General features: G+C 45.6%; 1 protein-coding gene and 1 pseudogene across 1 annotated transcript; both read right to left on the bottom strand.

Moving 5' to 3' along the window:
* Positions 1-895: 895 nt before the first annotated feature.
* LOC123398926 lies at positions 896-3,745 on the bottom strand. Its single transcript, XM_045093368.1, has one exon. The coding sequence runs from the start codon at positions 3,545-3,547 to the stop codon at positions 1,100-1,102; it is 2,448 nt and encodes an 815-aa protein (XP_044949303.1). The 5' UTR covers positions 3,548-3,745; the 3' UTR covers positions 896-1,099.
* Positions 3,746-7,628: 3,883 nt separating this feature from the next.
* LOC123452339 lies at positions 7,629-18,322 on the bottom strand (annotated as a pseudogene).
* Positions 18,323-26,288: the final 7,966 nt, after the last annotated feature.

Here is a 26,288-nt window from a genome sequence, read left to right as displayed (position 1 = left end):
CTTAGCCAAATTATCTCTGGTTAGAATCACCTTCTTATGGACAAACCACATGAAAATTTTGATCCGTAAAGGGACTTTAACTTTCCAGATATTATTGGACTTGGGAATAGTAGATGTATTTATGATGCTTAAATACATGGACTTCACAGAAAACACTCCATTGGGCGTTAGCTTCCAATGAAACTTGTCCGCCTCCTCCGATAAGCAGACATCCATGAGTCTTGTAACTAAATGCAGCCATGCATCCCATCTATGTCCTATCAATGCTCTCCGGAACTGAATATTCAGAGGATTAGACTGTAATATTGTGGCAACGTATGGGTCCTTACGTTGAACAATATTATAGATAGATGGATAGTGTATGGCTAGAGGCAAGTCCCCCATCCATGTATCCTCCCAGAATCTAGTTGACTTCCCATCACCTACAACAAATCTTGATTTTTGAAAGAAGGTTGTTCTCACTGACATCAAGCCTTTCCAAAATGCTGAATCATTGGGATTTAGTAGCACCTGAGCTAGAGTTTTAGTTTGTAGGTACTTATTACGCAAAATTTATACCCACATAACCTCCGTCTCCATAGAAAGTCTGAACAGCCATTTGCTTAGCAGACATCTATTCTTTACCTCTAAATTTTCAATTCCCAACCCTCCCTGATCTTTAGGCCTGCAAATAATATCCCACCTAGTAAGTCGGTATTTTTTCTTAATTTAGTCACTTTGCGAGAAGAACCGAGATCTATAAAAGTCTAATCTTTTTCGTACCCTGACTGGTACAAGAAAGAAGAAGGAAAGAAGGAACACATTGGCATGCTCGTGAGAACCGAGTTAATAAATTGTTAATGAAGCACACGACATTGGAATATATATATATATATATATATATATATATATATATATATATATATATATATATATATATATATATATATATATATATTATTGTATGTCATTTTCAAATCAAGGAATTGAAAGTGTATGTACTGAAATGAAACACATGACAAACTTCTTAGTAGCACACCACACCACACCACACCAATCAACATGAAACAACACAAAAGGTAGTGAATTGAAACACATAACTAGCTAGGACTCATACGACTTAAACATCACCAGGGGTGTTAGGCATGGCAGCCTCTGGCCGGCTGATGAACCCGAGGTGGGTGAGTAACGCCCACAGAAGTGTTATCAGCTCGCCACCCCGCGCAATGGCCTCGGCATGGGCGGCGACATTGTCCGACGGGGCGGCATAGAGTATCATCTCAGACCAGAATTCTGCGAGGAGCTCCCATGCCACCTCTTCTCCTTCATTTCCCGCCAGCTCCACCAGCTTCTTCCCGAGCTCCGCACCATTCTTGAGCAGGTCGTGTGCCTCTTCAGACCCGGCACTCAGCGCCTGGACCAGCGCTTCAGGACTCAATGACGCCTGCCCGGTGTTGCCGGATGCCGCGAGTGCGCGCTTGGCTTTTTTCTTGATGCCCTTGTACAAGCTTTTGCACCACTCGTTGTTGTCGGGGAGTAGATCTGGGACATAGGCTACCAAGTAGGCACAATAGCGTGACAAGTGTGTGGCGGCAATCTCATTAGCAGAGTCAGCCTGGCGGAGTGGCTCCGATGTTCTCACTTCAAGGATGCTCGTGGCAATGTGGGCCACAAGCATGGTATCAGCTACACCTTTGACGCCATTCGATGTTGAGAGCGGATTGTTGTCGGCCTGCAGTTGTAGCCTTGTACAAAGGGATGCCACGCCATTGCTTCTGTTCTTCCAATTGGGGCTTCTAAGTGGCTTGAGGAGAGCAGCCTTCACTGCTCTTGGTACCTTCTTCCTGTGAAGCAGTGGGATGAGGCGTCCGAGAAGAGGCACTGGGGTTGTGCTTGGGTGGAGTGCCAAGACTGAGCATTGGTTCATTTTGTCCACCCAATGATTTAGCAGCTTGCATTTTCTACGCAGCACAAGGCTAAGCATCTTCTTCTTCCAATGTGATTTCTGCCACGAAGAAGCATGCCTAACATAGGAGCAGATCAGGAATACTTTAGTCCAGTTAGAGCAGATGTAACAAGCAATCTCCCGCACCTCCGAAAGCACAACTAGTGCCGCAAGCAAACCCACTGGGGCAAGATCGAAGAAAATATTTCCATATTGTATCTGGTTCGAAGAACTATAGAAAAAATCTTCATGTTCATTCTGGAACGAAGGATGGCAATTCAGAAAACACTGCATCTGTCCATGATGTGGCCATCCCATAAAAGCATACAGCAAAATCACAACTGTTATGAGCAATAGATATAATAAGCTCAAACCCATGGTTAGAAGTGAAATAGATATGCTCAAAATGGGTAGCCAACTGCTTGAATATGAGGTTGGGAGAGATGAATAATAATAATCATGAAGGAAAGAAAGCTCATGTGCAATCATCCCAAGTGGTCTTTCATCATCAACATCCTGGAGCAACACGTGTGACAATAAGTTATGGGCCTTGATGAAACCAAACTCAGCAATTGTATGCCTTGTAAATCGACATCTTAACAACTTGAACAATGCAAACGAAAAGCATATATCTTTTAGCTGCTTGGTTGAATACCTCGGAAATATATCATCCTCTAACCTCCAAACTTTATCAGTGGTCACTAAATTGTTGTTGTCTATCCCTGTCCCATCAGCTTGGTTAAATAACCATTTGATACTATAACCATGAGGCTCCTTTTGTACCAATGTTGTGTCCTCTCCCGTAACTATGAGTGGAGGAAGGGAATGCTCACTTGTTAGCTTGGCTTTTAGTTGCTCCATGTATCCAACAATGAAATGAGGATTGCGCCCAAATGCTAATGACCTGCTTGCCCCATACCAAGCATAATATTTGAGAAGTAGCTTGGCAATGAGAAGAGAAAACAATGGAAGAACCGGTAATCCATTTGCAAGATCCATATGCTTTATGGACCATTGTCTCGTTGAATAATATCCCCCTCCTAGGTAGTACACGACAATGTACGAGGTCCATATTGCTTGAACAAGCAGTACAGTGCCAGGAAGGGTAATGTTTCGTCCTTTGTTGTCATCACCAGCAACTATTGTAGTGGTGTTGGCGCCAGCAATCTGAACAAGACTAGCCCATACGAACACAGTGTAAATGTGGCTACGTGTACTGCACCACCCTGGTATTATGTGTGCATCGGAGGAAATAGTGACAACACCTAGATTACTATCGACGGTAGAGACAACATAGGAGAGGATGGGCACGAACAAGGTGGTGGCACCAAGGAAGAGGAAGCTGGTAAGTGGATGGTGACGGTAGCGCTGACCATAGGCACCGATCCCAACAATAACTCCTATCACGATGGTGCTGGCCACCAGCAGAGCGTTCACTCTCATCAACTGCCCATCTATGTGCTTAGAGAAGTCAGTGATTGCTTGGTCGGAGCAGTTTCCGACGCCCATAATCTGCTTAACACACATATCAAATTCAAACATCAGTACAAGTTGAAGATGTTGACAAACACGCAAAAAGAATACAACCATTCGTCCAATGATGCTATGCTGCAATGTAAGCATTCAATTGATTCACTGATAGAACAACATTAAGACCAAACTAGCTCATAGATTCTTGTACTAAAGGAAATGATAAGCTTACACAAGGGTGGCAATCGGACTGCTGGAGTACCAGAGTATTGTTTCCTTGAGCGTCGGTTTTCAACCATGCGTGCTACGAGGTCATGGAAATATGTGTGTTATCTATTGCTACTAGCAGTCCATCCTGACATTTGCAAATGCACCATTCTCCTGATATAACTAATATATGCCTTTTTTTCCTTTTTGTCTTTTTCATTTTTTCCACTTTTCCTTTGTTCCCTTTATTCCTTGGATCTGGATGCTAGACATGTTCTTTATTCCATGGTTCTTTGTAAAAACAAAAGAGCAAAATAGCTTTGGTACGTATCTGTTCGTCTCACTCACACTTTTTCATGTACTCAAGATTACCTTCACCCGGTGGCTTGGACTACATGTTGCTATGCACAGGAGCTCCATAAGAGTCAGCCCTTGTTGAAATACGCTGCACATCTTTCTCATTCGCTTACGCTTATAAATAAATGTGTTGGTCGGTTAATGCAATTTAATCAAAACGGCACGGAGTGACCAGCCCGGATTTTTTTGAGCTGAAAACAGCTGAGCATTTAAGCATGCAATTCAACATGGCTAAGGAGATCGACGCCTAATTTAAGAAGTGAAATTTTTTAGTGTAGCCTCAATTGATATATGAATCCTCCCTGATCTTCCTTTTTCCTCATGCATGTGAAGATAAAATAAAATCAAAATGTACAATAAATAAACTATTTTTCTGCTGTTTCCAGATAAATATGGTTCTAGTTATGATTGTCCAAATGTATTACCTTTTTGAGTTAGACCAAGTTTTGACCCGCAAATAGAAAAAGGAAAAAAGGGTTTGACCAAGTTCTCAGAACAATGCATCAACGTGTACAAGATGAAATGAAGAGATTGTGAACATATGTTTCATGATTGATCTGAATTCGATGTTATAAATGTTGGTACTTGACGCACATCGTCTCTCATTTGTTAGCACATCAATTTCAATTGCAATGATTCCGCGCGTGGGCAAGATGCCTCTCTCGTTTGTGATATATAAGCCTTGATTAAAGTTATTGCAGCGAGCACCTAGCTTTCTCTTTCGTGTACTGCTAATATACTCACACCTAGCTTTATGTCCGGCTGTGTGAGTGTGACTGTCAAGTGAGCTAAATTTGTGATACTCCCTCCATTCCACAATGTAGTGCGCATGCGTTTTGCGAGATCTAAATTTCACCATAAATTTAACCAATGAGGCCGATTGTGATGGAAGCAAAAGTTATATTATTGAATCCGTATATGAATAAAGTTTTTGATGGTACAGTTTTTCCTTCCGTTGCAATCATCCACATTGATTAAATTCATTGTTTAACTTAAAAATTAAAAACCGAGGACGCACTATATTATGGAATGGAGGGAGTAGAAGCTTTAGACAGTAGGAGAATCATGTGTTCCAAACTCCAAAGTGTGAACAATACGGTATTTGGCACTTTGGCCTCCCTTTGATCGATGCTGTCTTCGGTCCCTGACGTACTCCCTTGTGCCCCGCGCTCCCTCCGCGCCCGCCCAGGCCGCCGTCGCGCCCCGCCCGCCCAGGCCGCCGTCGCGCCCCGCCCCCGCGCTCCCTCCGCACCCCGGCCGCCGTCGCGCCCCTCCCGCCCCGGCCGCCATCGCGCCCCGCCCGCCCAGGCCGCCGTCGCGCCCCGCCCCCACGCCCGCCCCGTCCGCCGCGCCAGCCGCCCCGCCCGCCCCGGCCGCCGCCGCGCCCGCCGCGCCCGCCCCGGCCACCGCGTTAGCCGCCCCTCCCCTTCCCTCTCCTGCCGCAGAAGGAGCTCGCCGCGGCGGCGCCGCAGCAGCAGCGCGCGAGCGCCAGCAGCCGGCGCGCGCGGTCCTGGCTGTATTCCAATTTTGAGGGTTCTAGTCTTTGCCCCTGTTTTTCAACCCTTAAAAGTGTCAAAAATGTGCAATTCTCAACCCTTAAAACTGGTTTTTGTTTTAAGGGTTTGAGGGTTCTACTAGACATGCTCTAATCGCCCCCGAGTCGCCTACGTGAGACGACGCGAGGGGGGGGAGGGGAATCTTCACCACCCTGGTATTACTACCAAGATTACATATATTTAACCCAAATGATAATGTCCACACGTGTGACATGTTTGTACTTTGCCCACACGCGTCGATCCACGTTGATTCTGTTTTGCACGAATCCTAAAGGAATTTGTTGAAATTTCAGTGCAACGTAGGCATCATCGTGTTTGTGGGCGTTGGAGAGTTCGACCACACGACCCGGCAGCGCGTGGTAGACATCTACGATGTGTGGGCAAACCAGTTTCTGTCCACACAGTCACCACCTAGTCCACGCGTGTGTGGGCGAACTGTGCTTCGCCCACTTGATGCTCGTCTGTTGCTAGATGGCAACTGTAGTTGTGCGTACGTCGCAACTATGATGGGCAACTATGATTCATTGCTAGATGGCAAGTGCAATTGCGCGTACGTGCCAACCGGATAAGCATACGTGACAACTATGATTAACATACATAGCAATTATGGTTGGACCACATGTGACAACTAGTTAAACACATATGACAACTATCTCCGGATAACTAAAGTGTCATCCCGCAGGTCACTATAGTTAACTAAAACAGAGAGAGTTGTCATGTTTTCTCAACTACATTTGCCATCTCGGGTTACTAAAATTTTCATTCCCGAGGGGTAACTAAAGTTTCATCTCGCGGGTAACTAACTTAGCTGCGTCATGTATGTGAGAAGATATGCTCCGTGCCACACGCGGGGATGGGAATGAATAATACTTGTTTGGAGTGTGGTCCGAAGTAGTTGCGCCTACACGCGTTTTTGAACCGAACCGGCTCCTCTTTCGTACATGACATGTTTAACAGCCATGGGCTTTAGAACATAACCAATATAACTCCAAGATAATCTTCCTTGCCCTTGTGAAACAAAGAGAGAATCGACTCAAGGGCGTGTGATGTGACTTGTGATATAGGCCTTCCGACCGCTTTTAACAAGATAATTAAGCTACTGTAATTTAATTTGTGGTAGCTTTAGAAACACCATCTATACTACTAGTAAATATATGTAATCTTGCAACAGACTTTAAATACTAGTAAATATATGTAATCCCGCTAGAGATCCGGTCGGCGGCACAGAGCATGGTGGTGGTCTTCAACATGGCCTTCACCTTCATCATCGCCCAGATCTTCATCATGATGCTCTACCACTTCAAGTTCGGCCCCTTCTACTTCTTTGGCGTCCGCGAGCTCCTCATGACCGCCTTCATCTAGTTCTTCCTGCCGGAGACCAAGGGCATCCCCATCAAGGAGATGGACCGGATCTGGGCCACGCATTGGTACTAGAGATAGTGAAGCGCTTTGTTAAGGGCAATGGCAGACTTGAAATGTCCACTTGACGTCATCCAACGCCGTATGACCAACATCGATGGACTGCCTCAGTCCATCATAGTTTTGATGATAGATCTCCTTTGGCTAGATATATATCCCTAGTGTGGTCGTTAGCTAGAGGATGTTTATCATAGAGTTAGTTATTAATTAGTTTCGGGAAAACCTAGTTAATTATGTGTATTAATGTTGATGCGTAGCAGGAATTGAACGACTCGACAAATTAATCTACTACTGCTGTGATGATCCTGGTAAATAATATACCACGACTTTGGTGTTTAGAGATTGAAGAGCGTCCATTTACGACGTACAAATCCATATATATGTAACCAAATGTTGGGAAGCAGTAAGTTAATTATATGCCCTTAAGCAGCAACACAACACCAATCAAGATCAAATCAAACAATCAGAAATTGTAATGAAGCGAAACACATGACAAAAACAGTTCTTTTAGTAGCACACCACACCACACCACACCAATCAAGATGAATCGAAAGAACAAAAAAGTAGTGAATCGAAACACATGACACGGGCAGTTTTTTAGTAGCACACCACACCAAACCACACAGCACCAATCAAGATGAACGACAGAACAGAAAAGTAGTGAATCGAAACACATGACTAGTAGTACTTGAGTACTAATTAGACATCACCAGGGTGTTCTTAGGCGTGGCGGGCTCTGGCCGGCTGATGATCCAGACGTGGGTGAGCAAGGCCCACAGGAGTGTTATCAGCTCGCCGCCTCGCGCAATGGCATCGGCGTGAGCGTCCGACGGGGCGGCATAGAGGATCATCTCGGACCAGAAGTCCATGAGGACCTCCCATGCCTCCTCTTCTCCTTTATCCTCCAACAGCTCAATCAGCTTCTTGCCGAGCTCTGCGCCATTCTTATGATCAAAGTAGGCGCAGTAGCGTGACAAGTGTGTGGCGGCGATCTTATGATCAAAGTCAGCCTTCCCCGATCTACTCACTTCCAGGATGCTCGTAGCAATGTGAGCCACCAGCATTGTATTAGCAATACCTTTGACGCCATTGGACTGTGAGAAAAGGGTTGTTGTCGGCCTGTAGTTGTAGCCCTGTGCATAGGGATGCCACGCCATTGCTTCGGTTCCTCAGTGGCTTGAGGACGGCAGTCTTCACAACTGTCGGTACCTTCTTCCGGTCAAGCACAGGGATGAGGCGATGAAGAAGAGCCAGTGGAGTTGTTCTTGGGTTGAGGGTCAATACTGAGCACTGGTTCATTTTGTCCACCCAATGATTTAGCAGCTTGCATTTTCTGCGTAGCACAAGGCCTAGTAACTTGTTCTTCCAAGGTGATTGCTGCCAAGAAGAAGCATGCCTAACATAGTGGTGGATGAGGGATACTTTAGTCCAGTTAGAGCAGATGTAAGAAGCAATCTCCCGTAGCTCGGAAAGCACAACTAGTGACGCAAGTAAAAATACGGGTACATCATCCAAGTACCACTTTCCATAATGTTTCCAGGTCAATGTATCACATTCAATGCTACATTCAATCTGTGAATCATTCCATGAAGCTTCCCCCGGCATATGAAGAGTTTCATCCAACATATAGAACAAGCTCCAACCCATGCTTATAAGAGATATAAATATGCTCAAAATGGGCAGCAACTCCTCGAATATGAGGTTGTGAAAGATGAACAATAATAATCGTGAAGGAAAGAAAGCTCAAGTGTAATCACACCAAATGCTCTTTCATCATCACTATCCTGGAGCAACATGTGTGGAAATAAGTTATAGGCCTTCATGAAACAAGTCTCAACAATTGTATGCCTTGCAAATCGGCATCTTAGCAGCTTGAACAACGCGAATGAAAAGCATAAATCTTTAAACTGTTCCCTTGAAGACATCGGAAACATGTCATCCTGCAACTGCCAAACTTTTTCAATGATCACTAAGCTGTTGTTTTCAATCCTTGCCCCATCAGCTTGGTTGGATAACAATTTGAGACTGTAACCACTGTTGGGGAACGTCGCATGGGAAACAAAAAAATTCCTACGCGCACGAAGATCTATCATGGTGATGTCCATCTACGAGAGGGGATGAGTGATCTACGTATCCTTGTAGATCGTACAGCAGAAGCGTTAGTGAACGCGGTTGATGTAGTGGAACGTCCTCACGTCCCTCGATCCGCCCCGCGAACAATCCCGCGATCAGTCCCACGATCTAGTACCGAACGGACGGCACCTCCGCGTTCAGCACACGTACGGCTCGACGATGATCTCGGCCTTCTTGATCCAGCAAGAGAGACGGAGAGGTAGAAGAGTTCTCCGGCAGCGTGACGGTGCTCCGGAGGTTGGTGATGACCTTGTCTCAGCAGGGCTCCGCCCGAGCTCCGCAGAAACGCGATCTAGAGGAAAAACCGTGGAGGTATGTGGTCGGGCTGCCGTGGAAAAGTCGTCTCAAATCAGCCCTAAAACCTCCGTATATATAGGTGGGAGGGAGGGGAGGAGGCAGCCTCAAAACCTAAAGGTTTGGCCGAAATTGGAGGTGGAGGAGTCCTACTCCAATCCTACTTGGAGTAGGATTCCACCTTCCCACTTGGAAACTCTTTCCACCTTGTGTTTTTTCCTTCTCAAACCTTATGGGCCTTAGTGGGAACTTATTCCAGCCCACTAGGGGCTAGTTTATCTCTTCCCACAGCCCATGAGACCCCTTGGGGCGTGACACCCCTCCCGATGGTCCCCGGCACCCCTCCCGGCACTCCCGGTACACTACCGATGAGCCCGAAACTTTTCCGGTAATGCACGAAAACCTTCCGGTAACCAAATGAGGTCATCCTATATATCAATCTTTGTTTCCGGACCATTCCGGAAACCCTCGTGACGTCTGTGATCTCATCCGGGACTCCGAACAACATTCGGTAACCAACCATATAACTCAAATACGCATAAAACAACGTCGAACCTTAAGTGTGCAGACCCTGCGGGTTCGAGAACTATGTAGACATGACCTGAGAGACTCCTTGGTCAATATCCAATAACGGGACCTGGATGCCCATATTGGATCCTACATATTCTACGAAGATCTTATCGTTTGAACCTCAGTGCCAAGGATTCATATAATCCCGTATGTCATTCCCTTTGTCCTTCGGTATGTTACTTGCCCGAGATTCGATCGTTAGTATTCGCGTACCTATTTCAATCTCGTTTACCGGCAAGTCTTTTTTCTCGTTCCGTAATACAAGATCCCGCAACTTACATTAAGTTACATTGCTTGCAAGGCTTGTGTGTGATGTTGTATTACCGAGTGGGCCCCGAGATACCTCTCCGTCACACGGAGTGACAAATACCTGTAGAGCATCTTTATAGTCACCCAATTACGTTGCGACGTTTGATACACACAAAGCATTCCTCCGGTGTCCGTGAGTTATATGATCTCATGGTCATAGGAATAAATACTTGACACGCAGAAAACAGTAGCAACAAAATGACACGATCAACATGCTACGTCTATTAGTTTGGGTCTAGTCCATCACATGATTCTCCTAATGATGTGATCCCGTTATCAAGTGACAACACTTGCCTATGGCCAGGAAACCTTGACCATCTTTGATCAACGAGCTAGTCAACTAGAGGCTTACTAGGGACAGTGTTTTGTCTATGTATCCACACAAGTATTGTGTTTCCAATCAATACAATTATAGCATGGATAATAAACGATTATCATGAACTAAGAAATATAATAATAACTAATTTATTATTGCCTCTAGGGCATATTTCCAACAGTCTCCCACTTGCACTAGAGTCAATAATCTAGTTCACATCACCATGTGATTCCAACGAATCCAACACCCATATAGTTATGGGGTCTGATCACGTCTTGCTCGTGAGAGAGGTTTTAGTCAACGGTTCTGCAACTTTCAGATCCGTGCGTTCTTTACAAATCTTTATGTCATCTTATAGATGCTGCTACTACGTGCTATTCGGAAATGCTCCAAATATCTACTCTACTATATGAATCCGTTTCACTACTCATAGTTATTCGGATTAGTGTCAAAGCTTGCTTCGACGTAACCCTTTACGACGAACTCTTTAACCACCTCCATAATCGAGAAAAATTCCTTAGTCCATTTGTTACTAAGGATAAATTTTGACCGCTGCTAGTGATTCAATCATGGATCACTCTTTGTACCTCTCAATAGACTTTGAGTCAAGGCACACATCAGGTGTGGTACACAGCATGGCATACTTTAGATTCTACGGCTAAGGCATAGAAGACGACCTTTGTCTATTCTCTTTATTCTGCCGTGGTCGGGTTTTGAGTCTTACTCAAATTCACACCTTACAACGCAACCAAGAACTCCTTCTTTACTGATCTTTTTTGAACTCCTTCAAAAACTTGTCAAGGCATGCATCTTGTTGAAACTTCTATTAAGCGCTTTCGATCTATCTCCATAGATCTTTGATGCTCAACGTTCAAGTAGCGCAATCTAGGTATTCCTTTGAAAAACTCCTTTCAAACAACCTTGTATGCTTTACAGAAATTCTACATTACTTCTGATCCACAATATGTCAACCACATATACTTATCAGAAATTCTATAGTGCTCCCACTCACTTCTTTGGAAATACAAGTTTCTCATAAACCTTGTACAAACCCAAAATCTTTGATCATCTCATCAAAGTATATATATTCCAACTCCGAGATGCTTGCACCAGTCCATTGAAGGATCGCTGGAGCTTGCATACTTGCTAGTATCTTTAGGATCGACAAAACCTCCTGGTTGTATCACATACAATGTTTGCTCAAGGAAACCGTCGAGCAAACAATGTTTTGACATCCTACGTGCAATATTTCATAAATAATGCATCAACAACTAACATAATTCTAACATACCTTTAGCATCGCTACGAGTGAGAAAGTCTCATCATAGTCAACTGTTTGATCTCGTCGAAAACATCTTTGCGACAAGTCGAGCTTTTCTTAATAGTGACCTATCACCATCATCGTCTGTTTTCCTTTAAAGATCCATCTTTACTCAATAGTCCTATGACCATCAAGTAATTCTTCCAAAGTGTACACTTTGTTTTCATCCATGGATCCTCTCTCGAATTTCATGGCTTCCAGCCATTCGTCGGAATCTGCGCCCACCATTGCTTTCTCCATAACTCGTAGGTTCACTGTTGCTCAACAACATGACCTCCAAGACAGGGTTACTGTACTACTCTGCAGCAGTACGCGACCTTGTCGACCTACAAGGTTTGTAGTAACTTGATTCGAAGCTCAATGATCACCATCATCAGCTTCCACTTCAATTGGTGTAGGCGCCACAGGAACAACTTCCTGCGCCCTGCTACACACTGGTTGAAGTGATGGTTCAGTAACCTCATCAAGTTCTACTACCCTCCCACTCAATTCTTTCGAGAGAAACCTTTCCTCAAGAAAGGATCCGTTTCTAGAAACAAACACTTTGCTTTCGGATCTGAGATAGGAGATGTACCCAACTGTTTTGGATACCCTATGAAGAAGCATTTATCCGCTTTGGGTTCGAGCTTATCAGACTGAAACTTTTTCACATAAGTGTCGAAACCCCAAACTTTCAAGAAACGACAGTTTAGATTTCTCTAAACCTCGGTCTATATTGTGTCATCTCAACGGAAATACGCGGTGCCCTATTTAAAGTGAGTGCGGTTGTCTCTAATGCATAACCCATAAACGATAGTGGTAATTCGATAAGAGACATCATAGTATGCACCATACCAAATAGTGCGTGGCTATGACGTTCAGACACATCATCACACTATGATGTTCCAGGTGGCATGAACTGCGAAACAATTTCCACATTGTCTTAACTGCGTACCAAAACTCGTAACTCAGATATTCATTTCTATGATCATATCGTAGACAGTTTATCCTCTTGTTACGACGAACTTCACTCTGAAACGGATTTGAACTTTTCAATATTTCAGACTTGTGATTCATTAAGTAAATACTCCTGTATCTACTCAAATCGTAAGTGAAGTAAGAACATAATGATATCCACTGCGTGCCTCAGTACCCATTGGACTGCATACATCAAAATGTATCACTTCCAACAAGTTACTATCTTATTTCATCTCAATGAAAACAAGGCCTTTCTCATGTGGTATGGTTTGCATGTCACTAGTGATTCGAAATCAGGTGAGTACAAAGATCCATCAGCATGGAGCCTCTTCATGCAATTTATACTAACATGACTCAAGCGGCAGTGCCACAAGTAAGTGGTACTATCATCATTAACTCGTATCTTTTTGGCACCAATATTATGAACATGTGTAACACTACAATCGAGATTCAATAAACCATTGAAGGTGATTATTCAAGAAAATAGAGTAACCATTATTCTCTTTAAATGAATAATCGTATTGCAATAAACACGATCCAATCATGTTCATGCTTAACGCAAGCACCAAATAACAATTATTTAGGTTTAACACCAATCCCGATGGTAGAGGGAGCGTGCGACGTTTGATCATATCAACCTTGGAAACACTTCCAACACGTATCGTCACCTCACCTTTAGGTAGTCTCCGTTTATGCCGTAGCTTTCATTTCGTGTTACTAATCACTTAGCAACCGAACCGGTATCCAATACCCTCATGCTACTAGGAGTACTAGTAAAGTACACATCAACATCATGTATATCTAATATACTTCTCTTGACTTTTGCCAGCGTTCTTATCTACCAAGTATCTAGAGTTGCTCCGCCTCAGTGACTGTTCCCCTCATTACAGAAGCACTTAGTCTCGGGTTTGGGTTTAATCTTGGGTCTCTTCATTAGTGCAGCAACTGTTTTGCTGTTTCATGAAGTATCCCTTCTATCCCTTGCCTTTCTTGAAACTTAGTGGTTTTACAAACCATCAACTATTGATGCTCCTTCTTGATTTCTACTTTCGTAGTGTCAAACATCACGAATCACTCAAGGATCATTGTATGTATCCTTGATATGTTATAGTTCATCACGAAGCTCTCACAGCTTGGTGGCAGTGACTTTGGAGAACTATCACTATCTCATCTGGCAGATTAACTCCCACTTGATTCAAGCGATTGTCGTACTCAGACAATCTGAGCACACGCTCAACGATTGAGCCTTTCTCCTTTACTTTGTGGACAAAGAATCTTGTCGGAGGTCTCGTACCTCTTAACAAGGGCACAAGCATGAAATCACAATTTCATCTCTTTAGAACATCACTTATGTTCCGTGACGTTTTACAACGTTTTCGGCGCCTTGCTTCTAAGCCATTAAGTATTTGCACTGAACTATCGTGTAGTCATCAGAAACGTGTATGTCGAATGTTCATAGCATCCACAGACGACGCTCGAGGTGCAGCACACCGAGTGGTGTATTAAGGACATAAGCCTTCTGTGCAGCAACGAGGACAATCCTCGGTTTTACACACTCAGTCTGCAAAGTTTGCTACTATCAACTTTCAACTAAATTTTCTCTAGGAACATATAAAATAGTAGAGCTGTAGCGCAAGCTACATCGTAATTCGCAAAGACCATTAGACTATGTTCATGACAATTAGTTCAATTAATCATATTACTTAAGAACTCCCACTCAAAAAGTACATCTCTCTAGTCATTTGAGTGGTACATGATCCAAATCCACTATCTCAAGTCCGATCATCACGTGAGTCGAGAATAGTTTCAGTGGTAAGCATCTCTATGCTAATCATATCAACTATATGATTCATGCTCGACCTTTCGGTCTCATGTGTTCCGAGGCCATGTCTGCACATGCTAGGCTCGTCAAGCTTAACCCGAGTGTTCCGCGTGCGCAACTGTTTTGCACCCGTTGTATGTGAACGTTGAGTCTATCACACCCGATCATCACGTGGTGTCTCGAAACGACGAACTGTAGCAACGGTGCACAGTCGGGGAGAACACAATTTCATCTTGAAATTTTAGTGAGAGATCACCTCATAATGCTACCGTCGTTCTAAGCAAAATAAGGTGCATAAAAGGATTAACATCACATGCAATTTATAAGTGACATGATATGGCCATCATCACGTGCTTCTTGATCTCCATCACCAAAGCACCGGGACGATCTTCTTGTCACCGGCGTCACACCATGATCTCCATCATCATGATCTCCATCAACGTGTCGCCATCGGGGTTGTCGTGCTACTCATGCTATTACTACTAAAGCTACGTCCTAGCAAAATAGTAAACGCATCTGCAAGCACAAACGTTAGTTATAAAGACAACCCTATGGCTCCTGCCGGTTGCCGTACCATCGACGTGCAAGTCGATATTATCTATTACAACATGATCATCTCATACATCCAGTATATCACATCACATCGTTGGCCATATCACATCACAAGCATACCCTGCAAAAACAAGTTAGACGTCCTCTAATTTTGTTGTTGCATGTTTTACGTGGTGACCATGGGTATCTAGTAGGATCGCATCTTACTTATGCAAACACCACAACGGAGATATATGAGTTGCTATTTAACCTCATCCAAGGACCTCCTCGGTCAAATCCGATTCAACTAAACTTGGAGAAACCGACACTTGCCAGTCATCTTTGAGCAACGGGGTTACTCGTAGCGATGAAACCAGTCTCTCGTAAGCGTACGAGTAATGTCGGTCCAAGCCGCTTCAATCCAACAATACCGCGGAATCAAGAAAAGACTAAGGAGGGCAGCAAAGCGCACATCACCGCCCACAAAAACTTTTGTGTTCTACTCGAGAAGACATCTACGCATGAACCTAGCTCTGATACCACTGTTGGGGAACGTCGCATGGGAAACAAAAAATTTCCTACGCGCACGAAGACCTATCATGGTGATGTCCATCTACGAGAGGGCATGAGTGATCTACGTACCCTTGTAGATCGTACAGCAGAAGCGTTAGTGAACGCGGTTGATGTAGTGGAACGTCCTCACGTCCCTCGATCCGCCCCGCGAACAATCCCGCGATCAGTCCCACGATCTAGTACCGAACGGACGGCACCTCCGCGTTCAGCACACGTACGGCTCGACGATGATCTCGGCCTTCTTGATCCAGCAAGAGAGACGGAGAGGTAGAAGAGTTCTCCGGCAGCGTGACGGCACTCCGGAGGTTGGTGATGACCTTGTCTCAGCAGGGCTCCGCCCGAGCTCCGCAGAAACGAGATCTAGAGGAAAAACCGTGGAGGTATGTGGTCGGGCTGTCGTGGAAAAGTCGTCTCAAATCAGCCCTAAAACCTCCGTATATATAGGTGGGAGGGAGGGGAGGAGGCAGCCTCAAAACCTAAAGGTTTGGCCGAAATTGGAGGTGGAGGAGTCCTACTCCAATCCTACTTGGAGTAGGATTCCACCTTCCCACTTGGAAACTCTTTCCACCTTGTGTTTTTTCCTTCTCAAACCTTATGGGCCTTAGTGGGAACTTATTCCAGCCCACGAGGGGCTGGTTTATCTCTTCCCATAGCCCATGAGACCCCTTGGGGTGTGACACCCCTCCCGATGGTCCCCGGCAACCCTGCCGGCACTCCCGGTACACTACCGATGAGCCCGAAACTTTTCCGGTAATGCACGAAAACCTTCCGGTAACCAAATGAGGTCATCCTATATATCAATCTTCGTTTCCGGACCATTCCGGAAACCCTCGTGACGTCCGTGATCTCATCCGGGACTCCGAACAACATTCGGTAACCAACCATATAACTCAAATACGCATAAAACAACGTCGAACCTTAAGTGTGCAGACCCTGCGGGTTCGAGAACTATGTAGACATGACCTGAGAGACTCCTTGGTCAATATCCAATAGCGGGACCTGGATGCCCATATTGGATCCTACATATTCTACGAAGATCTTATCGTTTGAACCTCAGTGCCAAGGATTCATATAATCCCGTATGTCATTCCCTTTGTCCTTCGGTATGTTACTTGCCCGAGATTCGATCGTTAGTATCCGCGTACCTATTTCAATCTCGTTTACCGGCAAGTCTCTTTACTCGTTCCGTAATACAAGATCCCGCAACTTACATTAAGTTACATTGCTTGCAAGGCTTGTGTGTGATGTTGTATTACCGAGTGGGCCCCGAGATACCTCTCCGTCACACGGAGTGACAAATCCCAGTCTCGATCCATACTAACTCAACGAACACCTTCGGAGATACCTGTAGAGCATCTTTCTAGTCACCCAATTACGTTGCGACGTTTGATACACACAAAGCATTCCTCCGGTGTCCGTGAGTTATATGATCTCATGGTCATAGGAATAAATACTTGACACGCAGAAAACAGTAGCAACAAAATGACACGATCAACATGATACGTCTATTAGTTTGGGTCTAGTCCATCACATGATTTTCCTAATGATGTGATCCCGTTATCAAGTGACAACACTTGCCTATGGCCAGGAAACCTTGACCATCTTTGATCAACGAGCTAGTCAACTAGAGGCTTACTAGGGACAGTGTTTTGTCTATGTATCCACACAAGTATTGTGTTTCCAATCAATACAATTATAGCATGGATAATAAACGATTATCATGAACTAAGAAATATAATAATAACTAATTTATTATTGCCTCTAGGGCATATTTCCAACAACCACAAGGCACCCTTTTATAATTTATCAATCTTATGTCCTCTCCTGCAACTATGAGTGGAGGAAGGGAATGCTCAGTTGCTGGCCCGACATGCTGCTTTTCATCTTTTAGCTGCTCCATGTATACAACAATGAGATGTGGATTGCGCCCAAATGCTAACGAACTTCTTGCACTGTACCATGCATAATATTTGAGAAGGAGTTTAGCAACGATAAGAGCAAAGGATGGAAGAAGGACCAATACCTCTCCGGGCTCCACATTCTTTAGCGACCATTGTCTCGGTGAATAAAAATCCTTTCCTAGCAAATTAACGGCAAGGTAGGAAGTCCATATTGCTTGAACAAGCAGTACTGTGGCAGGAGGGGTGATGTTGCGACCTTCCTTATCATCACCAGCAACTATTGCAGTGGTGTTGAGGCCAGCAATCTGAATAAGACTAGCCCATACGAAGACAGAGATGATGTGGTCCTGTGTGTGACAACTCCCTGATATGATGTGTGGACCAGAGAAAATGGCGATGACATCTTGATTACCAATGGTAGAGTTAACATACGAGAGGATGGGCAGGAACAAGGTGTTGGCACCAACGAAGAGGAAGCCGGTCAGGGGATGGTGACGGAAGCGCTGACCATAGGCACCGATCCCGACCATAACTCCTATCACGATGGTGCTCGCCACCAGAAGAGCATTCACTCGCACCAATTGCCCATCTATGTGATTAGAGAAGTCACGGATTGCTTCATCAGAGCAGTTTCCGGTGCCCATGATCTGCTTAACACACATGCCAAATCCAACGTCAACACATATTGAATTTGTTGATAAATAATTAAATATGCATGCAAAAAAATAATATGTACAGTGCTACGTATGATACTAGTATACTGCAATCATACGTATTTAAATTAATAATCGACCACCAATACGAGAACAATCAGCTCATACTAAATTGCTGTACTAGCAGCTCAAACAAAAAAAATAGATTGGTTGTTGTGCTAACAAGATTAGATTTAGGAGTAAAGGAAATTACCTCACACAAGGGTAGCAATCGGACTGCTGGAGACGTCAATTCGGACTGCTAGAGACGTCAATCCGGACTGCTGGAGTACAAGCATGCGTGCTACTAAGTGGTCATGGAGACATTTGCTGATGCAGCCTTACCATGCCAGACGTAATTAATAAATCATGTCATTTTCCCTCTTTCATGTCTTCCACTACGTACTTTGTTATTAGGCAGGTTCTTTATTCCTTTGTTCTTTGCTGAAAAGGAAAGCTCTTGTACAATATACACTCTTTTGTCTCATATACACATCTAATGTAGTAGCTGATTCAGTGCTGTATAAACGTCGGTGCTCGATCTCTCCGGCTCATATTAATTCTCTAGGAGCAAGAACGAACTTATATTAGACAAGTTTCACCTATGAGCAAGAACGATTGCTTCGAAGCAAGGGGAGTACATGTCTATTTCACGATCGGATTTGAACCACCCACTATACATTTACAGCATGTTTTTTCATTTATGTTGTCCCTCCTAGCTGGTGTAAATCAACTTTGCATTTGAAGTTACATAGTATCTGTGATGTGATGTGAGCATCTTTAAAAGGAATTCCAGATTCCTGACGTACGGCTTGTAGGGCTGGTTAGCGCATGTGTCTCCTCCTTTGCCTACCTAGCCTGGATCAGGTGGCGTCCTGTGCATTGTTAGTGTAAAAATGGAACCCCCTGCTACAGATCATCGGAGACAAGAAAGGAGAGAGGAAGAGACAACACACAAGATTTCCCGGTGCACGAACACCTTGTCGCCCGAACGGCTATTTGTGTATTCCGGCGAGCTCGTACTCACCCCCACTTGTTACAATGTCCAACACTAGGATTTTATACCACGCACACGAAGGACATGCTCTCCGCGCTCCTGCCTGCTCGCGCCCATGACCTAGCACGCTCTGGCGGCGTCCTCCGCGCGCGCCTGCAACGCCCACGACGCACCGAACCCTCCCGATCGCTACGCTCCCCTAGACGTAGTATCTAACAGACACGCACGCACACGGCGCCACCCTACCCTGGCGGCCCGCGCACACTGTGCACGCACACACGCACGCCACTGCCGCGGACCCGACGCACCAGACGCACCTGGTGGGCGCCCACACACGCACGAGGCGCGCTAGCTCGCCGCCGCGGCTTATTCCAACGCAACACTCACCCCCTAAGCCGTGGCTTAGAGTAGCGCGGCGTTCTCGACGTCGACGTCTCCCATCAACGCATATTCCTCCGCCGTCGGCCCCTTCCTCCGATGAGAATCCTTCTTGAAATGACCCCGCTCGTCGTAGTGGTAGCAGCGCCCGCGTCGGTTCTACCGGACGCTTGACGCCACGCTCTTGCCGTCGTCGTCGTCGTCCCGCACACTGCCTCGCCGGCGCTCCCGCGCACACCACCGCTCCGCGGTGAGCATCAGCTGCTCCACGCCATGGTCGGCACCGTCCTGCCCGCGCCGACGCAGCCGCTCGTCGAAGGCTTTCAAGCGACCAAGGGCATCCTCGAACACCATGGGCGAGACATCGCAGAATTGCTCGATTCCGGCCACCGCCACGTACATGCGATCCGGCACGGCGTTGAGCAATTTGTTTACCATCGCGGCGTCGTCCAGGGTCGATCCGAGCCCCGCGTAACGCGCCGCCATCCCGCTGATCTTCCCCGCAAATGCGTCCAGGGACTCGCCGTCGTCCATGCGCAGCCGCTCGAAGTCGCCTCGGAGCGTGGCCAGCCGCTCCACCCGCACGCGATCGGCTCCGACTAACCGCACCTTGAGAGAGTCCCATACCTCCCTCGCGTTCGCCGCAAACTGCATCAGCAAGTCTTCCGGCAGTGCCGTGAGCAACATCGCCCGCGCCGTCTTGCACTTCCTGGTGTCCACTGCTGCTCCATCCGCCTGCTGCACCACGCCACACAGCCCCCCGACATCAAGGATAGCCTCCACCTTGATTGACCAGGAGGTGTAGCCCGTTGGTACCAGCGGCAGGAGATGCATCGAACCCGACGCACCGCCGCCCCGCCGCCCCCGTACGGGACTATCGACATGGCCGCCGGCGCGTGATGTGACCTCGCTCTGATACGAGATGTTAGTGCAAAAATTGGAACCCCCTACCGCCGGCGATCACCGGAGACAAGAAGGCAGAGAGGAAGAGACAACACACAAGTTTTCCCGGTGCACGAACATCTTGCCTCCCGAACGGCTACCTGTGTATTCCGGCGAGCTCGTACTCCACCCCCACCTGTTACAATGTCCAACACTAGGATTTTATACCCAGGCACACGACGGACATGCTCTCCGCACTCCTGCCTGCTCGCGCCCACGACCTAGCACGCTCTGGCCGCGTCCTCCGCGCGCGCCCGCAACTCCCGCGACGCACCGAACCCTCCCGGTCGCTACGCTCCCCTAGACCTAGTCTGTAACAGACACGCACGCACACGGCGCCACCCTACCCTGGCGGCCCGCGCACACGACGCACGCACACACGCATGCCACTTCCGCGGACCCGACGCACCAGACTTACCCGGTGCGCGCCCACACACGCACGAGACGCGCTAGCTCGCCGCCGCGGCTTATTCCAACGCAACATGCATATGCAAGATAGGAAATAGCTTTGCTTTAGACAGTATGAGAATCATGCATGTGTTTCCAAGTGTGTACAATACAATACGGTCTTGCCATTGGCACTTTGGCCGCTCTTTGATTCGATGCTCTTTGGCGATTAATTAAGCTCGGAATCTCCTTTTGATATAGCTTCTGTGTTGCTCCATCTCTTTTATATATTTCGGCCTTACTTCTCACTTTACGTATCCATTGGAATCTCATATATGTTGTGGTCTTTCCGTAGCTCTAGTACGTCACTGATATATCTTGGTTAATTCGGTTAAACATTCGGGTTTTAGGTATATGCAAAAAACAAAAGTGGAACTTCAAAACAGTCAGGAAATTTCATGCCGAAAGTCATAAACCATAAAAAAAATATAAAATTCGTTTGGTTTCGTTTTTTTTGTTCAATTTTAAAATGCACAGAGTGAGATCAGACCGTACTGTTCAACATTGGGTGGAACAATGGTGTTGGGTATGTGAAAAGTATATGAATCGTCTCTACCCCCATACATGGGAGCGACGATGTTATATATTGATCAGGAGAGCCAACTCTCGGTAGGTTACACAGATCGATCTACTTGAGACCGTTGGAGATACTACAGGAGGGAGATCGAGATAAACAAGATAACAACTAGTTTAAACTACCTCCTGAATACAACCTTGTCTTGCAAGGCAAGCCTTCGGGTATAACTATCTAGAGATAAGACTCTAGAGATAAGATGTGTTTCAACACCCTCCCATAATCAAAACTTTCCTAAGTTGAGATTACGTTTAAACACTTCAAATAACTTTGTAGAAAAGCCTTTGTAAACCCATCGGTGACTTGATCGCCGATTATTTGCTTGCAACTCTCTCTCTCACAAAATGATAGTCGATCTCTATATGCTTAGTCCTAACATGAAAAACAGGATTTGCTAACACATAAGTGGCACCAAGATTGTCACACCAAAGACATGGAGTTTGTGTGCGGTGCTGGCAGTCCCCGGCAATGACACCAGAAAAGAACTGCTTCCAGTTGCTCAACAATTAGCAATTGTCTTGCAATGGCCCACCAGCGTGTGGGATCGCGGCAGTTTTCGAGGGTAGAGTATTCAACCCAAATTTGTTGGTTCGACACGATGGGAGTGAAAGGATATTCTTCAGTATTAGCAGTTGAGGTGTCAGCTCAACCACACCTGAAAGATTAGTATCTGCAAGCAGGATATAAGCAGCAAAGGTAGTATGATAGCAACGGTGCCAGAAACGATCTGTTGACAAGGCAGACTATTCCTAACTGAAGTATCAATGGCGCCAGAAAAGTATTGTAGCAGGTAGCAGCAGTGTAATGAGTAACAGCAGTGGCAAGGAACAACAGTAGTGACAGCAGTAGCAAGTAGCAGCAGTAGCGACTAACAGCAGTAGCAAGAAGCAACAGTAGTGGCAGCAGCAGCAGGACAAAGCAAGTAACAGTGGCAGTGGGACAAACTCGTAGGCAATGGATCGGTGATTTGCTGGATGACATTCATCATGCAACAGTTATAACACGGAGAGATATGTGGCTAGCTCCCGTTCGTCGATGTGATGTAGGCATGCATTCCGTGTGTAGTCATACGTGCTTAGGGAAAAGAACTTGCATGACATCTATTGTCCATCCCTCCCGTGGCAGCGGGGTCCAAAGGGATACTACGGGATAACACATTAAGGTTCTCCTTTTAATAAAGAACCGGACCAACGCATTAGCACTTGGTGAACACATGAACTCCTCAAACTATGGTCATCACCGGGAGTGGTTCCGGTTATTGTCACTCCGGGGTTGCCGGTTCATAACACATAGTAGGTAACTACAACTTGCAAGATCGGATCTAAAACACACATATATTGGTGACAACATAATAATTTCAGATCTGAAATCATGGCACTCGGGCCCTAGTGACAAGCATTAAGCATGGCAAAGTAGTAGCAACATCAATCTCAGAACATAGTGGATACTAGGGATCAATCCCCGTCAAAACTAACTCGATTACATGATAGATCTCATCCTACTCATCACCACCCAGCGAGCCTACGAATAGATTACTCACGAACGATGAAGAGCTTCATGGAATTGGAGAGGGAAGAAGGTTGATGATGACGATGGCCACGATCTCCTTGATCTGGAGCCCAAAACGGACTCCAGATCTGCCCTCCAGGGCAAGAACGGGATGTGGCGGCGCCTCTGGATCGTAAAACGCGATGAAATCTTCTCTCTTGATTTTTTCCGGGACGAAATTGAATAAATAGCGCTGGAATTGGGGGCGGCAGAGCCACGTGGGCCCCACAAGCCTGGTCGCCGCGGCCAGGGGGAGGCCGCGGCCACAGGGCTTGTGGCCCACTGGCCCGTCCCCTCTGGTGGATCTTTGTTGGGGAACGTCGCATGGGAAACATTCGTCATTCCCGGTACATTCCCGGTAACTCCGAAAATCTTCCGGTAATCAAATGAGGTCATCCTATATATCAATCTTCGTTTCCGGACCATTCCGGAAACCCTCGTGACGTCCGTGATCTCATCCGGGACTCCGAACAACATTCGGTAACCAACCATATAACTCAAATACGCATAAAATAACGTCGAACCTTAAGTGTGCAGACCCTGCGGGTTCGAGAACTATGTAGACTTGAGCCGAGAGACTCCTCGGTCAATATCCAATAGCGGGACCTGGATGCCCATATTGGATCCTACATATTCTACGAAGATCTTATCGTTTGAACCTCAGTGCCAAGGATTCATATAATCCCGTATGTCATTCCCTTTGTCCTTCGGTATGTTACTTGCCCGAGATTCGATCGTCAGTATCCGCATACCTATTTCAATCTCGTTTACCGGCAAGTCTCTTTACTCGTTTCGTAATACAAGATCCCGTAACTTACACTAAGTCACATTGCTTGCAAGGCTTGTGTGTGATGTTGTATTACCGAGTGGGCCCCGAGATACCTCTCCGTCACACGGAGTGACAAATCGCAGTCTCGATCCATACTAACTCAACGAACACCTTCGGAGATACCTGTAGAGCATCTTTATAGTCACCCAGTTACGTTGCGACGTTTGATACACACAAAGCATTCCTCCGGTGTTCGTGAGTTATATTATCTCATGGTCATAGGAACAAATACTTGACACGCAGAAAACAGTAGCAACAAAATGACACGATCAACATGCTACGTCTATTAGTTTGGGTCTAGTCCATCACATGATTCTCCTAATGATGTGATCCCGTTATCAAGTGACAACACTTGCCTATGGCCAGGAAACCTTGACCATCTTTGATCAACGAGCTAGTCAACTAGAGGCTTACTAGGGACAGTGTTTTGTCTACGTATCCACACAAGTATTGTGTTTCCAATCAATAGAATTATAGCATGGATAATAAACCATTATCATGAACTAAGAAATATAATAATAACTAATTTATTATTGCCTCTAGGGCATATTTCCAACAATCTTTGCGCAGGTATTTTTCATATTTTCTAGAAATATTCTCCGTAAATTTTCAAGACGTTCCGAGAACTTTCATTTCTGCACAAAAACAACACCATGACAATTCTGCTGAAAACAACGTTAGTCCGGGTTAGTTTCATTCAAATCATGCAAATTAGAGTCCAAAACAAGGGCAAAAGAGTTTGGAAAAGTAGATACGATGGAGACGTATCAACTCCCCCAAGCTTAAAACCTTGCTTGTCCTCAAGCAACTCAGTTGACAAACTGAAAGAGAAAGAAAAACTTTGACAAACTCTGTTTGATCTTGTTGTTGCAACTATGTCTAACTCATAACCAGAATTTCAGCAAGATCACAAGTTAACCACATAAGCAAGTGACACAAAGGTCTCACGGTAAACTAATATCAATGGCATAAACAGCTAGCGAGCAAATAATAATGAGTTTCAGATACCAACAATTCAATAAAACAAGCATGAAGCAATATGAATAGGTGGTACCTCGCTAGCTCTTTCTGAGACCGCAAAACATAAATGCAGAGCACTTTCAAATATCAAGGGCTGACTAAACATTGTAATTCATAGCAACGAAGATCCAGTCATAGTCATACTCAATATCAATCAAAAGCAAGGCATAGAAATGACAGAGGTGCTCTCTAATTGGTGCTTGTATAAGAAGAGGATGACTCAACAAGAAAATAAATAGACAGGCCCTTCGCAGAGGGAAGCATTGATTTGCAGAGGTGCCAGAGCTCAAGCTTTGAAAACAGAGATAATAATTTTTGGGTGGCACTACAGGAATCAGCTTCTTTGTCGTCTGCCATCACAGACGGCAAAGACAAAATCCTGGACGGCAAAGACAAAACAGCAGACGACAAAGATTCTCACGGCCGGCAAAATTTCTGCGTCAGCCTACGACGGCATAGGACCTTCTTTGCCGTCTGCCCCCCCCCCCCCAAAGCGGACGACAAAGCTCTTTGTCGTCAGCTTTCCTTAGGAGCAGTCGGCAAAGTGCTCGAGACGGCAGCCGACAGGCGTTGCCTCCGTTAGGGGTTAACGGAGGCTTTGCCGTCTGCCTCTTCCTTTATCTTTGCCGTCTGCCTCCCCCTTTATCTTTGCCGTCTGCCTCCTCCTCCCCCCCCCTCCACTCTTTGTCGTATTCCTTCCCCTCCATCTTTGTCGTCTGCCTGCTCCTCCCCTCCCCCCTCCACTCTTTGTCGTCTGCCTCTTCCCCCCTCCACTCTTTGCCGTCTGCCTCTCCACCCCTCCACTCTTTGCCGTCTGCCTCCTCCCCCCCCTCTGCGCCCTCTTCTTTGCCGTCTGCCCACCCTGGAGGCTGACGGCAAAGATCCTATATACACACCCCAGGATGCACATCTGGGTGCCATGTGGCAACTTTGCCATCTGCAAGCTGATGGCACAAGTCTTTGCCATCAGCTGGCAGACGGCAAAGAGCCCATATAGTACCTGTTTTTTTTGTTTTATATTATTTCACAGCACATATATATATATATATATATATATATATATATATATATATATATATATATATATATATATTTGGCAACACATTTATATAATTCACCACACATATATGATATATAGTTCACCACACATATACTTGCCAACACATATATATAATTCACCACACATATATGATATACATAT

Source organism: Hordeum vulgare, chromosome 5H (genome assembly GCF_904849725.1).
Source record: "Hordeum vulgare subsp. vulgare chromosome 5H, MorexV3_pseudomolecules_assembly, whole genome shotgun sequence".
Taxonomy (NCBI): domain Eukaryota; kingdom Viridiplantae; phylum Streptophyta; class Magnoliopsida; order Poales; family Poaceae; genus Hordeum; species Hordeum vulgare.
The sequence above is the reverse complement of the archived record's forward strand: the minus strand, read 5'-3'. Positions and strand labels throughout refer to the sequence as shown.